Source organism: Melospiza georgiana, chromosome 3 (genome assembly GCF_028018845.1).
Source record: "Melospiza georgiana isolate bMelGeo1 chromosome 3, bMelGeo1.pri, whole genome shotgun sequence".
Taxonomy (NCBI): Eukaryota; Metazoa; Chordata; class Aves; order Passeriformes; family Passerellidae; genus Melospiza; species Melospiza georgiana.
In genome coordinates this window covers 86186603-86204826 of record NC_080432.1, presented here as the reverse complement: position 1 = coordinate 86204826, position 18224 = coordinate 86186603, and the positions used below count along the sequence as shown (strand labels likewise).

At 37.5% G+C, this 18224-nt stretch overlaps 1 protein-coding gene across 1 annotated transcript in view; it reads right to left on the bottom strand.

Annotated features, from left to right (window-relative positions):
* Nucleotides 1–18224, bottom strand: part of LDAH (lipid droplet associated hydrolase) — a 113398-nt gene that overhangs the window by 56867 nt on the left and 38307 nt on the right. The window contains exon 4 of the mRNA XM_058020106.1: nt 7860–8029. Within this exon, the coding sequence (XP_057876089.1) occupies nt 7860–8029 (170 nt within the window). The remainder of the gene's footprint in view (nt 1–7859; nt 8030–18224) is intronic.

Below are 18224 nucleotides of genomic sequence, written 5' to 3'. Positions count from 1 at the left end.
CAAACAGGACACACCACTCTTGGGTAGGAACCAAAGCAGCAGAAGTACCCCTAGGCTTCACCATGAATCATGTGCAATGAACAAATGAACAATATGGCAGAGAAGGAAATATTTGCAATTACAACCCTGTCCATCTTCAGTAACCTCCTTTATAAAGTTCCAAGCCAAGTTCTTCCTCATGGCTTGAGCAACTGTACCACGTATAACATGAGGCAAGAGCTGACAAAGTAGCTTAGCTTCTTTGCTGAGGGCTCTAAATTGGCAGTGAGATCCCATTTTAACATAGAGCTTCTAGGAACAGATATTGGTTACTAGAGCTAAAGCTGAGCTCAAAGTGTTAACTATGTTTGCAAAGTCTATGTTCAAAAACGATACAATATCCCTTCACCTGTTCCTTTCCTGAACAACTCTTCAGCATCCTAACTGGCTATGTTATCCTTCACCTATTAAAACAGCATGAGAACTGCTAGATTTTTGGCTCTGTTGTCTTCTGTAAAAGCACATTAACAGCCATATAAAAACATTAAAAAAATTCAAGCTACGTGCAACATATACTGAATTCCAATCATTTGGTCCAATTCTCCAAAGAGATGACTCTCTGATTTTCAAGAGCTATGTGCACACATCTGCAGAATTTCAAAAGATCTCACCTCCCAGCATAAAATGTTCTTTGGAAATCTGGCTTGTAGAAGGGTGTTGAGTTGAGCTCTTCTTAAAACAGAAATACAGAAATCCTAATTGTTTTTGAAACTCACTTCTTGCTTTCAATTCCCTCATTTTTATACAATCATTTCAGTTAGTTATTACAATATGAATCTAATTACTGGAGATTCAAAATAACAAGATTTTATTAACAAATCTGTAAAAATTCAAAGTAGTTAGTAAATCCTGTTATTCTGCCATTTATCATTTTAACCATCTTTTTATTTTTAGTCCTTCATTTCCGCCTCATTCTCATGTTTTACTTTGGATTCCTGATGAATGATCATAGATTCCACTTTTCAGTTTATTTTTCTTTCTTTTCTGTTTATACATTTGGCTACTTTAATGTCTTTTAACTTCCTAGAAAAAATAATTTTTATAGGTGTATTAGAATTTTGACTACATGCACTTGAAATCAGATGTTTCGTTAGCAGTGAAATAAACGCAATGTTATGAAAAAAAATCAAGTCTCTTGAAATCAGAATGATTGTTCTTAAGTTTTACTTCATTGAATCATCACAGATCAAAATATTGCTTTTCATATTATTTCTATATTCAACTGAGCAGTAAGCCAATATATTAAACAAGTTGAGAGAAGTTGAAGTTTCAGTGAACAATAATAACAAAACATAATTTTTCACAGAAAATTTTGGGAATTAAGCCTTTTCTCAGGCCTTCTGATCAGAGGCTTAAGATCCAAATCCTAAGGAAATCTTAGTGCAATGCTGCAATCAACTCTGAATTCTCACTCTTAAAATGTGATCAGTGTTAAAAGCAGAAGCTATCATTCATCTGCTTGGTAATTACAAGCTGACAGATCCAGTGTTGCTGATTTTGTCAAGCCTGTCTTTTAATTGCAAAAATCATCACTCTGCTATTTACCAATCTCATCTTCACTTATGGACAGCAAATTTTCTTGGCTCAAGAGAGTACTGAAGTATATCTAATCCATTATTCCCCATGGATATATGGGATAGAGCAGGTGACACCTACCTGCCTCACCCACTTCAAAAACCACACAAGGTACACTATGGATACACATGGCAAACTGTTAAAATTTAAACCTCCCTCAGGCACATCACATCTTAGGAGCTGTATCACATTCAACAGGGTTTATCTCATTTCATTTTAAGTTTCCTAAATTTTTTTTTTTGCATCCTTGAGACACTTAACATTTTTATTCGCTGTATTACAAGATGGGGTTGTTTGCCTGTGAAGTAATTTCTAGCAGACCTACACAGCACATGGCAATGGACAGTGCCTGCTCCTGCTGACAAAGGCTGTGTCCATTGAGGGTTACAGAAAAGAGCCGTCTGCCTGTTGACTGCTGCATTTTCTTACAGCTTATATTTTTAAAGCTTTTTTTTGAAGGGGAAAGGTAGAAGAGAATATAACTGGATCACTCAGGGTTAGGGTCTGTCATCAAGCCAGTGAAAATAATGGTTGCTAGCAGTCTCTTGGGTGAGCTGACACTTTCAACCTCATTCTGCAGTTATCGGCCTTTCGCCGATGGTGTTTTCAAGGTTTGTTGAAATTTTAAATCCAAGCTTTTTATGAGTCTCTCAGTCAAAAGTTACTATTTCCCTTAAAAACCTTTGTTTGCCATGAACCCATCTCCTTATTTTGCAGCCTCCCACCCAAACAGAGAGCATATTTTATATTTGCCTTAGCTTTTCATGTGAAGATTTTTTCATATTATCTTTTTTAGGAAAAAAAAATCTTTCTACAAATCTTTGTAGCAACTTCTTTGATGGTTATTTTATTTTATTTGTATCTTATTTATTTTATTTGGTTAGATTTAATAAAGTATCTTACAATATATAATTTATTTTATTTGGTTAGATTTAATAAATCATCTGCACTCCCTCACTTTTCCCAGGCGAGCGAGCTGCAGAACGTTTGCATATGCCCCACGTTCCTATTGCTGCTTTACTGCCTGCTCCATCAGAATTACTGATACTGCCCAAAGCATTATCCAGAGTTCTGAGGTGGATTTTGCAGACTCTGTAATGTGTAAACTGTCAACTAAAGCAAATTTTATTTCAATTGCTGTCTCAGACCGCCTGGGCTTCCTTGTATATGCTTCCGAAGACTTGATACATCAAGAACTGATAGAACTGCCAAATCTCTCTCTGTGTCTCATAAAAACAATCCAACTCAGAGACCCACTTAAAACACCCATAAAATTAAACCAACACACTCGTCTCACTGACGGCAGCTGAATTTATATTGATGTTTAAATCTGTGTAAAATTGTATCAGAGTAAGTCTTTTCTTGCTTCCTCTTGCAAAGGGGGATGAAGGTGGGTGTATATGAGCCCAATGCCATTTGCTGTTTCTTTTAATATGTATTTCATGTATGTGGATGGATGGACTGAAGAAGAAAACAACACCAGACCCAGTTTAGTTTTATATCATGGCCTAGAAAATCATAGCTCTCTTCACAAGATACACATTTATCTGAAACGTACACCAATTCCCTTGCGAAGTCTGCTAAGCATAGCCATCTGTTTCTCCCCCAGTATAATAATTTTACAAATATTGTCACTGAGTTTGTGTTACTGTTAAGTCTTTTACCCATTTTTATGCTGATTTTTTTCACTTTTTATTTTAGGCCTGCAACTAACAAGAAATACATATATTTATTACTCCCTCTCTCAGTAGATATTTCTATAATATTTGTCTATTTTATGCAGTCTCACTGTACTTTTCAAAATATCTGAGATAAGCTTACTGTTGAAAAGGAGCATTCAAGGTGGCTAAAAATATGCCTTGCTAAGCATATTTTGTTATAGACAGTGAGACCATCAGAAGTTAATTCACCAAGACAACAGCTATATAAACTGACTTTGTTTAAAGTACCATGACATCTAATTTAGGTAATCAACATTGGAATCAGATGCTATTACATCAAATGAAACTTTCAAATATGGTATAAAAAATTATATTCCTTTTTCTCTCATGACTGGTTATATTTTCACCTTTTCTCTCTTTCCACAAAACACAAGAACTTCTAGTCACAACCTGCTACATTGCTATCCTTTCAGATGGTGTTTTCTGTAGTGGTGACACCATGAGTGTTGGATGACATATTTAGGTTCTAATCTCAGCAAAACAGAAACTGAATGACTGTCACTGCTTTCATATATTCTTTCCCCCTTCCTTTAATCCTGCTGAAAAGATTCCCTACGATCTCAAAGGTCAGACATGCTTAGTAGTTCCTGTACTGTTAAAAAAATCCCCCTCCTTCAATCTCACAAATCCTGTAGATTTCCAGTAGTTCCACAGTAAAGAACTTTGTTTTCCTAAGTATCCATATTTAAAAACATGGTTGTTTTCTCTTTCCTAACATTATGAAAGTGCTTCCCATACTCACAATCAAGTGTTTAGCAACTGAAACTAAATAATCAGTATGTGCACAGAAATGATGTGTCAGGGTTTCCTTGTTTTATGCACAACTATTCCAAGTTCTGTGGTTTTAGCTATCATTTATGAAATCAACAAATTCCAGCAATACCCAATATTTCTTCACACCATGAGACACAGTAGCAACGCATGGGTTTGATTTACATATTACAGAAATTTAATTTGCTTAAATTGATAATACTCAGAGGTTTTAAACTCATCCTCTTCAATGAGTTTTACAGGAAGAGCAATATTGATATTGTACTCACCAACAAGAGTTAATTTACTACCACAAAGGTGTTAGCATTTCAAAAGCATCACTGCAAATGAAAGAGTAATGCTGTAAGAGAATGAATTTCACTAGCAAGGAAACTTGTCAATCTTTGATTAAATTAATGATCAAATGGAGTGTGTTAGGAAACACTCAATAGTGTTGCCAGTAAAGTACAAGGAAATTCTCCAAGTAAGGAGTTCCATTTTAGAATAGAATGCCTGGAGGATGTAGCATATTTATGGGTCAGATGCATGTTCCAACAACTGAGAAAATAATTTTGTCACTGAGCTTCATTTTTCAGTTCTGTTGTCTGAATAAAGAGCGAAGAAGATTATGAGGTTAAGAGCAAGTATCAAGGAAGCTGTACATTACTGCAGTTTTCCATCTTCACAAAGTGAGGCTGATTTTTTTCCTTCCAAGTGCCAGAATTTTTTAGCAGTCTGGCAAAATCTGGATGCTCTACTTCCCATGGAGAGGTGAATGTTCTTAAGACTTGAAGCCCACCATGACAACTGGAAAGTGTTTGTGGTTTTTTGTGAGCCAGAAAACAGAGCAGCCAGGAACTATTCTGGAGCTTTTCACTGAACAGGAGGGCATGGGATGGTCTGTGCTCACATGGATGAGTCTCCTGCCTCCAAAGAGGATGCTAGCATCCAAACCAACTACTGGAAACGGTCCTGGACCTCAGCCAAGCCCAGAACCATGTAAAAGTGCTGCTGGGAGTTGCTACTTCCTTTGGGCCACAGAGTCACTTAAAGACAAGTTTAAAGCATCACTGTGCCAGTGCTAAAATCTGTGCCATAGCCCCGCTCAGTTACGAGTATGGATGCAACCTCCGTGCCCTTCTCTACTAATCAGACTTGGTTAAAGGCACCAACCTAAGACTAAGTTTGTGTTAATGGGTCTCCTGAAAGAACACTCAATGGAAGCCTCCCTGAGAATCAATGGGAAAATGGGGATGGGCTCCAAAACTGAATTCATGCCGGAATAAATTGGCAATTCCTATTTCATTTCTCTTAATTAAAGAGGAAAGCATTATTTCACACAAGTTTAAGGGAAAAAATGCAGTACTCCGTTTAGCTGCAGAGCACAGGGGCCCTAGATAGCAGCAGCACTCAGCTCCAAAGAAGAGCAATAAAGCTGGTAAAGAGTCTAGATGACAAGTCTTATAGAAAGTGGCTGAAGGAGCTGGGTTTTTTAGTCTGGAGGAGGCTCAGGGGAGACCTCTACAACTGAAAGGATGCTGCAGTGACATGGGTGTCAGTCTCTTTTGCCCTGTCTCAAAGGAAAACATACGAGGAAATGGCATAAGGGAGATTCAGATTAGTTATTAGAAATTGGTTTTGCACTGAATGAGTGGTTAGACATGGAAATAAATTGCCCTGGGAGGTAGTGGAGGCACTGTCTATGGAAGTGTTGAAAAGGCATATTGGATAAGGCACCTGGGGATATGGGTTAGGGATGAATATGGTGCTCCTGGGTTGATGACTGGACTTGATGATCCTGAAAGTCTCTTCCAACCCTGATGATTCTGTAATTCTGTGACAACTGACAGCTGGAGAGGAACCAAGGAGGAGAGAGAAGGGGGATGTACTTTCTCCTTTTGATGCATGCTTAGGGAGTGACAATCTAGTCTGTATGTGGTTGGATTACAGAAGAGCTTTAAATTGTGAAACAAAATTTCTTCAGTGAAGCAAGGTCAGGCACTGGAGCAGACTGCACAGGGAAGTGGTTGAATAACCATCCTGGAAGTGTTCAAGAAACATGTGGATGTGGCACTGTGGGGACATGGTTTAGTGCTGAACACAGCAGTGCTGCATTAACAACTCACTGACCTTAGAGATCTTTCCCAAACTTAACAATTCTATGACTGTGTGATTCTAAAAATCAAATCTGCTAAACATATTATATATGTTTATATATCCAAATATAAATGTTTACTGAATTATTTGAATAAAAAATGCAACAAATTAACCTCTATTTCAGAATATAAATTGTAAATAATGAAAGGCTCTTAGCAAAGCAGAGAATTTAAAGACCAAACCCAAAATTCATATAATGAAAAAATATCACGAAGAACTACACAAATATAAAATCAAATGATCTAGCTACTAAAATACACATGTGCTCAAAATCTTGTGGGAATCAAATATTCCAGTAAAAATAAAGGGAGAGATGGAAACACAAGTTTCTTATTATCACACTTCATATGTTATAAAACCTAAGAGTTAACTTATTTTTGGCAAAGGGACAAAGATTGCACAATACTCTGGCTTACACAAATATTTTCTATTGTTGAATGCATCTTAAATGTAGCTTGCCATATATTAACTTTATGCACACAGTGCACCGTGAGGTCTAAGAGGGTCCCAAAGATGCCTATGTTTCAAAATACTGACAAAAAGCTGCCAGCATCCAGTGAGCCAGGTGTAAAAATGTTACTCAACAATTTTTAGTTTAATTGAAAGCAGATAAAATCATTCGAGCAATAAAGACTAAAGATTTTGACTCCCAAAAAGTTGGCATGTTTGAACAAATTAATGCACATATTTTGTGTCAGTTTATCCTCATGTTTCTCATTTTTAGTTCCTTTCACCTTTAAAGGAAGAAGTTAATGGTGGAAATGGTTATGAAGCAGTGGATATGCATATATTAACCACATACATTACATGTATTAACCACAGGCATATATTAACCCCAGACTTCATGTCACCACTAACATGGAACTTCCTTCCAGTGAAGATTTTATAAAGTAAAGGAAGAAGCAATATTTTAGCAAGAGTGAATGTTTAAGAATAAAAACTCTCTATTCTCCATTTATCAGCCACTAACAGACAGCTGGTCCTGAGCACAGTTTGCCACTTGCAGAGGGCAAGGATATGGTCCTGCTTCAGCCTTCTTACCCTGCCTCACAGGGACAAAGGAAAATGCTCAGATATACAGAACATGCAGTTACAGCTCTCACTCCCATTGAGTTACATAAACCAAGACTGAATTGCAGAAGCAGTGATATTTGTATTAAATTTTAAAAACAGTGTCTTTCATAGTAGTACTCCTCATAATTTATATTACTATTCATTCCCATACATTTTCCCACATCTAACCAGCAATCTGTTTGCCTCAAGATAAGAGACCACTATAAAAATCACAATCACTCTTAATTTTTGGTGTAACACGTAATGCAATTGGCAAATATCTACTGATTTGCTTATAAATTATTTAAAGATGAGAGCAAGGAAGTCATAAATATGTCTCATCATTATTAATTATTTATATTCCAAGGGCATTAAAGATCCAAATTCAGATTTAGAATTGCATCAGTCTGCTTTATTATATGCAACTAAGATCAAGCCTTCTTTTCTGTTTGTTTGTGTATAACAAAATAGAGTTTCCACAGGAAATACATAGCATTAGCCATAGGCTGAGCACATGCACTGCTTTGCTAATAAAGCAACTCCCACTCCAGAAGGTTCATGTACCTGAAGTTCTGATGCTCGTTTCATCATCTCCAGAGTGATGTAGCAACCAATAGAATGAGCAATCAGTACCAGCTTTATATCTTTTGATACATTCTTTTTGAGGAAGTTCAGCTTATGCTCTACTTGGCCGTTAAGTCCAAAAACATCCTCTAGCTCCTTAATATCTGTGTCTGAAACATAAAAGAAAAGAAGTCTTTTGGTTCAGTGAATAAAATTTCAGGCAGGTCTTTCTTTTTTTTTTTTTTTTTGCCCCTCTTCTTTGTAGAACACTGAAATAAAAACATGTATTAATTTTAAAAAACCTGAAATAAACCAAACACACAAAAACCCAAACTTCACCAGACCTAAAAATTTAATTTTCAGTTACCACCACTGGAAAATACTGACTGATAAATCACATGCACGGGATGTAAAGCCTTATGTGTAGCTTGGGAACCAGCACAAGGTATGTAAACACATGGAGATTTCATAGCACATCATCCACTATTTTCATCTCCTTCATTCAGAACAAGACCAAACTCAGGGCATTGGATGAGCTTAAATCAATCCAACTTTACATTGAGAGATCAGGACCTACAACAGCAATACTGCCCAGCAATTAGTCCATCCCCACAGAAGACAAGGTACCATATGTGGCATCATGCACTAGCAACCTTCAGATATTAAAAATATCCTGTGTTAAAGTTGCACAAAAATGTCCTGTCCCATGGAATGAGGAAAAAGAGAAAATGCCTGTATGTTAACACAGAACATTAGTACCTACATAAAATATCCCTGTTAAGGCAGGTTCTTTTCCTTGTCAATTCAGCTGCAAAGAGGAAAATCAAGTTAGAGCTTCAAAGTTCTAGATTACAGTACAATTTCATTCCTGCTTTGCCATGGACTTTCTAAAGGAGCTTGGGCAATCCATCATGATGAGGATTTGGCTCCTTGCTTCCTGGCCAGTCAACAAGACAAATTGAACTGGTGTCTGTAAAAATATGCAGCAATTCAGGCATCTTTAACTTGCTTATTACAAGGGTGACATGCATCTGAAGTTCCCCAGTCTAAGGGGGTTCACAGCTTTTTCATCTGCTAGAAATGTGCTTTATCCACTAAACTAAACAAAGTTAAGGATACACCACTCCACTTTATGGTGGACTACTCTACTCACATGACTGTAAGAAGTAATACTAAAAAGAGTAATAGAAAAGAGACAAAAAGAATGAAGGAATAAATGCCCCTAGATTATCTAGACAAGATGGAGTGCTACTAACATCACTTAATCTCTTAAATCTTTGCTATTATCTCAGGATTCAGTTTCACACTACAGATTAAACCTCTGATCTTTTATGCTCCTTACAGGCTGACTAGCAGTGCAGTTTTAGCCTGAAGTAAGCTAAACCTCCTGGCAGCATAGTTTGGACACACAGTGGGGACCAGCAAGTTACTGAGCCATGGCCCTACAGATGGCTCCCAGGCTGCTGGCAAAATCCACCCACCTCTAACAACACAGGAGCAGCTAACAGAGTGCACACACAGCCCCAGCTGGCCCAGTAAGGTGCTTAACTTCCCACTTGGTGTCTTCTGACAAGCTCTGCTACAGTCCCCTTGTGTGAAAAATAGATGTGGAAGAAAGGGTCCATCAGGCAAAGACATTGTAAAGATAAATACATTAAAAAGACTGAAATGCATTGAAAAATGACTGTACAAGAAAGTCAGAATCATATTCTGTTTCAGATTGTTCTGCACCTGCTTGAGGAAAGAGGTAACTATGAGTTAACTGCCTATGACTGTGAACAGCATTTATCAAATTATGGCTGTCAGTGCTTTAATTCATACACAGTAAATTTCATGGCAACTGGACAGTAACCTCAAATACTAAAGATTACTAACACTGCTGTAGTGAAGTTATTGGGAGGTTGATAGTGACAGAACTAATTTTTAGCCCAAGTGGGCTGGCACTACATCACCTTTTTGATTATCTGTAGGAAACATACCCTTTAGAAGCAAAATAATTGCTCAAGACTGTTCTTTTCTGAGTTTAAATAATTACCATCAAAGTCCCAACAAAGTTGTTCTTCAGTTAAACTAGTATTTCTGCTAAAACTACCAATGGTCATATCCCAGCATAATTTAGAGCAATTTATTCAAAACAAAAAAGCATTTAGCAAAATACACCCAAGGAATGCAAAATTAGATGAGAAGCGATATTTTGTTTATTAGGCTTTCTGCATGTAATGGAAAACAAAGAGTTTGTTCTATTTTCCAAAACCCTAAATAAAAGCCTAAGGCAAAAACACTGGTTTTAAATTTAGTTTCTACTTTTAGCAAAAGCTGCCTTTCCTACATTAAATTACACAGCAGCTCAGCCTCATGCAGGAATTGGTGGTCTACATCCCAGGTCTAATTACAGGTATATGTAACACAAAAATCACCAGCATACTAGAAACATGATGGCCCATTGGCAAGAGCAACAAGTGAAAGTGTAAGTTATATTAAGAGTAAGTTATATTACAACAGATATTGCAATATATATGTGTTGGTAACATATATAGTGTTGAGTTGAGTGAGTCAATTGTCCCTTGTAATCATTTGCTATCATTTCTGTATTGTTTCACTCAGGCCCTGCCATCTCAGTTTATCAGCACATCTTTTAATGTTTTACATTTCATTTCAATTATTGAAAATAAGTGTTTTCAGCTTATTTTCCAGTTAAAGCAAGGGAAAACAAGGTAAAGTAGGTGTATAAATCTTGTAGAGAACTTTTCATGGTTGACAAGACCCCAAATACCAAGGAGGAAAGAAGACAAATTTTTATTTGTATTATTCAGTCTCACGAGGTTAATGGCTTTTCCGTATACGAATTCAGCATCTGCTAAAAGAGCTGCTGAAGACTGCTGCCATGAAATTAATAAATAGCACAGCAGAGACAGTCTAAGCCCATCTCAATCCTTTCCAAGTTTAGATTAACTATGTTAGACAAATACAGTTAATTAGCTAAGACATTACATACCTAATTTAATGTTTATTTACCTAATAAATAGCAGTGTAGACATTCTGGCCAACATATCCAAAGCTATTGGCCCCAGTAGAAACGTGCCTGTTCAGAACAGCTGTGTTGCCAGAGCAAGAACCCTGAGGAAGGACAGGGCTGGGGATTCAGAACAAAGTGAAAACAATGGCTTTTACCTCCTTGCTTTTGTCCAGACTTGAGAACACTCAATTCAAGTCTGTGCACCAGTGCTTCCTTAAGGGAGCTAGGGAGAGTTGAGCCTGCAGAAGTGATTTTTAATTGGATGGATGGGTCAGTTGTGATTGATGATGATCATGGACACTCATTCTACTGCGGGCCAAATCACCCCCAGAGCATCTGCTCACACATTCAGAGCAAGGATGCTCTGATTCCCTTGGCTACTGGCCTGTGCTGCACACACAGAGAACCCCTCTGAGACTGCCAGTGAGTCCTGACAGCCAAGGCTGACCCCAGAGAACTGTTTCAGCTGTTCAGTACAACCTTTCCTTTTCTTCTGAAATAGTGGTTTATTGCCAAACCCAATCACCTTGGCACTATTCCTAGAGAAGCCACACTGGGGAATGAGCATGCAGTGTGGGGTCTGGTAATCTCCATGCAGAACTCGCACCATGGACCAACCCCACACTCCTCAGGTGAAGCTCCAGTGTCACACAACCCTGAAATACTGAAATAGACATCCTATTTGACATCTGGACAAACATAAAATTGCCCACGCCTCGTGTCACTTCATGTTTCCCCAAAACAAATGCTACATGTCTAACAGCCCAAAATGTGCAAGAGCTGGGCTGCATCACAAGTCGGAAAGATTTATTTATTTATTTTACAGAATAAAATCGCCCAGGGATTATCCAAAATCAACATGAATTTCTTGGGTGGAGAAGCTTAAATAAGTTCTTTGTATAAGCAAACAGACTTGCACAAACACACTGGCAGTCAGCACTCCAATGGCTCTACATCAAAGAAGAGACCAGAGTGACTTCACCTCAGGTGTGGAATACACGCCATGGCTGAAGGAGAGCGCTTTTAAGCAGTTTTCAGATAGTAGAAATTATACGACTTGTACCTTATGCTACAAACACCCCATCTGGGCCAAAACATGATTTTAAGACTTTATTTATAGGTGCATTAAAAGAAATACTGTATTTCTTTTTTTTTTTTTTGGCAAAGCATTAATTTTCTGATGTGACTTTGGAAAAACAAATGCGCCATCACTTGAATGAATGCCTTTTTCTAACCTCTGCTAAAACTACAGGCAGAAAACAATGACAGATTAAAATAAAGTGTTTGTTCTAAGATTAGTCAACAAGTTAATCTTGCTAGGAAGGAGGACTTTGGTTTTCAGGGAAATAACAGAGAATTGTGTTTGTTTGCTTTTCTGCTGTGTATGCAAGGGAAATTCTTATGCAGAAAAAAAGTGTAGCAGTTATATGAGCAGACTTGAGGCTGCCAATTCATAAAAGTTAGCCTTTCATTAAAAAGTCTGCTGAATCATAGATTTCTTTTTACTGGGAGATTCAAAAAGATACCAGAGGCCTGACTTTCTAACAAGACCTTCAAATTTCTGCACACCTTTGCACTTCCCAAATGTCACAATTTTACATATCCAAACTTTGAACTGCCCTGGTCACAACAGGTGACTGAGTATTTGAGCTCAGTACATATGAACACTTATCCACTTGTCACGGAGTGACTTTGAAGTATGTCCTAAGATCAGCTCATAAACAAGGCCACCGAATTACTCCTAAACAAGTAAGGAACCATGAGGAAAGGTGACCTGCAATTACACATCATGAAGGAAAGGGAGGTAAAAACCACTGGTCTACCTGCACTGTATCTTCCTCTTCCATGGACCATTGACTCTAAGAAGTGGTAGCAGGATAGCTAAGGACAAACTTCATGAGCATGAGTTCTATAAACTCATGCTCAAGAATTTTCAGAACTGGACCTTTTGCAGGGTAAGGACAAGTAAATGTCTGGAGACTGAACCAGTGGGGTGTTCAGGGACATATAAATTCCTCTGCATCTCCACCAAATACCCAAGTAAAACCAACATATTGGGTCAAGTGCTTTAGACTTTACATACCACCTCTTTTTTCCTCCACAAACACACAGAGACTGGTGGGAGCAGCAGTAGTTTTGATTCAATAATCTGTGTTTAGATGAAGCAGCACCTGGAAAGTTTTTCTCTTTTCCTTTATGTAGTACAAGGCAGAAACTAAAACTGAATTACTTAGATTAGCTGTTAAAATGGTGTACATAATATGAAGTCTAATTCTGGAAATTTAATAAATAATTTGAATGCTTTTTTCCCTCACAGGAAAAGACCATAATTCCTCAAAACTGAATCATGACATTTGAAAGTGTTAAAATAGAACTGTAAGCTTAAAAACTGAGACTTAATGTTTGTGGGTCTAGTATGGGCATCCCCTAAAGATACATTGCTCAAAGCCTGTTTCACTTTCATTTGATTAGTGAACCATGGATAATTTGTATCAGCAAGCAATAAAATGCCAAAGAAATAGGATGGAAACCCTGAAAGAATGTTAAATAAATATTGAAGAACTCTTCCTGACACTAAGTACCAGGTCTTAAAGCATTGTGTTTTAGATTAACCCTTAGACCTTAGTCTGGCCCTAGCACCCTCAGGAACTGTTCATGCAACTTTTAAGATAAACACACCATTCATTACTGTTTATTAGAGCAATTACTTTTTGTAAAGGTATCCTCCACAAATAAATTATCATTTACTCAAGATACTGAAGTGGTCATATGTATTATTTTCTTTACTAGAACAATAACAAGGCCTTATTTTACAAATTGAACTACTGATTTCCTTTGCTTTCTACACACCTATTGCTGGGACACTTGTTTAACACCTAATATGTTTTTCAAAGGAAGCTATATTATAATTAAATTAGTACAGGAGTAGTCTGACAGAATGAACTAATAAACATGACAAGTACTAAACCCCAGATTTTTATTAAAAGTATACAGGAGCACTCTGAACTTTTAAAATTATCTCTTAGAAACTTATTTTGTCTTACATTTCCAGTCTTGCTCCCCTCTGTTCAGAGTAACTATTATCAAGTAATTATGAAATAACAGTACAAACTTTGAAGCAGAATTTTGTTGGTTGTCCCCAATGCAAGGCAAACACCATGAAGAAGTGTTTTATTATGCAGTTCTACACCAATCAACATCTCCATTCCAACCACTTTAATGAGCATAAAGCAGATGTTATATGGGTGATTTACATAATGTATATGGTAAAGTTCTCTGTATTTGAATGACTGCACTTCATAGTCAGTAAGCTGAATAACTGCAGGAAGTGCAACCTGTAATAATTCTCAGCATCGTATTATGAAGAGAGAAAATAAACTGTAAAACAAACTTACAAAAAACCCCACACTTTGCAGGGTACAAACTAGAGACCCATCCCTGTATAGGAGCAGATCTGAATTTCCAACATAAAATGAGCTCAAGGAGCAAAAAGCAAAGAGGTGTGAGTCCCTGGGAAGGTGATTGTCCATGCTATGTTTCTTGTTTCTGAAGCCAAGGGCAAGGCTGTGTCAACGCCTCCCACTCACCCACACAAACAAAACTGCACACTTCAACACAACTTGCTTTTATACAGATTAACAATGGAAGAAAACCAGAAGAATGATGTTCTGCACACCACCAAGAATGGGGAGGTGTAGCAGAGATGGTAAGGAAAGGACAGTAGAAATTGTGTGAGTATTGAAGGGAACAAAAATAGATGAGTATCACTTCACAGGCATTGATTCCATTGGTTATGACAAATGAGGTGCTGCACCACAGTAGGCAAGTCCAACAGCCACACCTATTGAAAACAGCACTTCAAAACTTTGGGAAATTTAAACAGATACAAATAGAGAAAGAAGGACTGAGAGCAAACAAGGGAGAGCCACAGTTTAGAGCAGAGTAAGACAGCTGGCCAAGTAAGACAACCCATGTTATTTCACAGACAGGAAATAAAAAGAATTATTTTCAAAGTAAAAGAAAATGAGAAGGTGCACACCATGATGTTAAGAGAAAGAAAAGGGAAAAAGCAGGGAGTTGAGAGGGGCAGTCATACAACAGCCCAAGTCACAATACAGAATTTGTACTTCACAGTGATTGGACAGATGGATGGGCGACATTTTCTGAAGTGTGTGATGCTTCTACTGAATTCAAGCTGTAACTTTTAATTTGCCAGGCCAGTCACAATTTTTCTTGAAAATCTATCCCAAAATTTTATTCATTAGCGTGGTATCAGCCAAGACTGACATGTTCAATTAAGTATGACTCTTCAGAATAGTACTAAAATAACAGTAATGCACTTCCTGTTTCACCAGCTCTTATAATAGGCATTAGGATGGCATCCAATAAACTTAGTCTTTTTCTTTGCCCTTGTGAATATTCATCTTGGATGACACTGTTTCAATAGAAGTATAAAGAAAAGTGTAGGTTTCTATGTTCATTTGTCCATAGAAATGTTAAATTTCACATTGTAAATTATTTAACAACAACATCCTTTTTAAGGAGTAAATGATCTACTTAGGCAAGTATAACAAATTTCCATCTTTCACCTGTATCCCTCAAAACTGATAGATTATAAGAACCCTTCAGAATTATTATCTTCTATTCCCTGCTGGAATAAACTGGTAGCACAGAACAGACTGCAAAGAGCTGTCAAAAACTGCAAAAATGTCAGTTTATGGTAGCAGAGAACACGACCCCCTGCTAGCAGTGCTGAGGGCTGTAGCACAGCATGTCTGCAAAATATTCTGCAATGCAGTGCCACCTCACAGGACTCAGTCAACACTCCCAACCTGCCTTGAAAAGCTTTGTAATCTCTGCCTGGGCTCCTCCTCACACAACAAGTGGGACCTGACAGCAGAGGGATCCAACCATGACTCAGTGACTCCCAGCACTGATCCCCACTGGCAAAAGAGAAACAGACAAAACAGCACCTGCAAAAGTCTGAATTTATGAAAATCAATGGTAAAACTTGGCAGAGCAAATAGAATTTCACCTTGTACTTTGTATAAATGTAGCAGGTTTCTTTATCAGTTGCTGATGTTTTAGGTAACCATTTGCATAAGCTGTTCAGTGCAAATTCTGTATCTTTGCGGAAGAAACAGATTTTTGTGAAATGACTGCTTTAAATTCTGATTTTTATCTTTTCTTCTCCAGTGTTCTGTTACACTGTTTAACTTTTAATTCTCTGTTACCAAGATAGCAGTTTCCTTTTTAAGCTTCCTGAAGAAAATGCTGAAGGTTTCTTTCTTAGCCACCCACCTGAAATGCCCAGCATACAACCGTGGCAACCTGTCCAAGGTATTGCTGTGATGGCTTTATTCTACTTGGGAGTTTACCTGATAGGTCAAATAGAGATTCAAGTGCCACCAGTACAAAAGGATGCTGAGTACTTAAAGGGGCTACAGCCAAGACAGAGAGGGACTTTTACAAGGGTATGAAGTGATAGGAGAAAGAAAAATGGCTTTAAACTGGAAGAGGGCAGGTTTAGTTAAGGTATAAGGAAGAAATTCTGTACTGTGAGTTGTGGATGTCCCACCCCTCAAGGACAGGCTGGACTGGGCTTTGAGCAGCCTTATCTCATGGAAGGTGTCTCTGCCCATGGTAGGGGATGAATGAGGGATTTTTGGTGTTCTTTTGCACATGTGAGAGATCCTTCATGAAAAGTAAATCAGTTCACCACAAGCAGTTCTAGAGGCATGGTTGTAAAAAGTCTGGTTTCCTCACTCATTTACATCAGCAGGCATTGAAGCAACAGCTCAATACAAACATTTTGAAACTGCCTGAGGCTTTACACTATAATTTATATAATAAGACATCCCCTGAGTTTTACCTGGACTCTAGACACAAACAGCTCCAAATATGCTCTTGTACTTTCATACTGAAGTGTATTCAGGAACACTGATATTGCCCTCTTTGTGATTAACTGAAAAATCCCCCAAATCACATAAACCATAGCATGGCAGGAAGTGGCAGCAAGCTCAGCAATAATAGGCTTGAAATCATAGTTCTGTTCTTAAAAAAGTGACAAGGAAAGTGCCAAAGAATTTTAATTATCTACAATGTTTAACCCAATGGGGAATTACTTGGCAAACAAGTAGTCACCTGACCACACCAAGTAATTCAATAACTGTAGTAAATTAGGTTATTTTTATATATTTATTAATTGACAAAACCTCAAATTCAGCCTTTAGAAAGGTAAGAATATGTCTATCTTAAAAGAAAGGCAGTAGTGCCACGTGGTATCAAAACTAGAAGAAAGAAAAACTTCATCCAGCAAGCAGCAATGAGACTCATTCAACCTGAATCCACAGTACCACATAATTTTGTTCTTTGTCATTTCTTCAAGCACTCTGCCTCTACTCAGATCTTACAAATTTAAGATACACTAGAGGTAACAGTAATTCATTACTGATTATTTAAGAATGAGGCCATTTGCAGTCACTTCTTCTGCCCACTCTGCCTTACAGTTTCCTGTATTTTCCTGAGATACATACATTGCTCCTCAAAGGAAAGGAAATTCCTAAAACTGAAACAAAACCAGAAAGAGTCCATGTTCCAAACCCAATTATTTTTAGAATCTGTAATGATGATGTGCATTACTGATGGTTTCTCACTCTTACAGATGTAGATCACTAGCAATTAAAAAAAAAATGTCAGTAAACACTGTACTGATCCCATCAAGATCTGCACCACTTGTTGCAAGTTGTGTGGGTATCAAAATTAAATCAAAGGTCCCTAATATAAATTAGAATTGCTAAATTAAACTATTGATCAGCTTTTCTTCCTGCAGCCAACTTGTGAAGTGAATAAACTTTTTGACTCAACTACTAAAACAAATCCAGGCCTCTTACACCTTCAGACATAACAATTATTCCCTTCTGTGGGGTTACTTCATTGTCATTCTGTTAGCAGATGCAAGAATATCTTTCAAATTGAGTTGTGTTAAAAGATTCCTAAATATTCTCCCTGGGGAAAATAACCTGATCATATAAATATTGTGGCATTTTTTTTCAAATTACATTAGGTTTTTACTTTCCCTTCAACAGTATGGTAAACATTTAAGCAAGCTACTCTAAAACATCATAGCACTGCTCATCTCAGGGAACTGTGACCTGCCTTCAGACAGACACCAGAAGATGGAACTGTTACCTTTTAACCAGGTGGAACATTCTTGAGCACTTCCCCACCCCACTAAAAGCCACCTGCATCTAAACAGAAATGCTGGTATCAGATGGTATCAAATCAGAACATACCTGTGTCATGGGATGAAATGCAAAAAATAACCCATAAACAATTTCAAAGCCTAC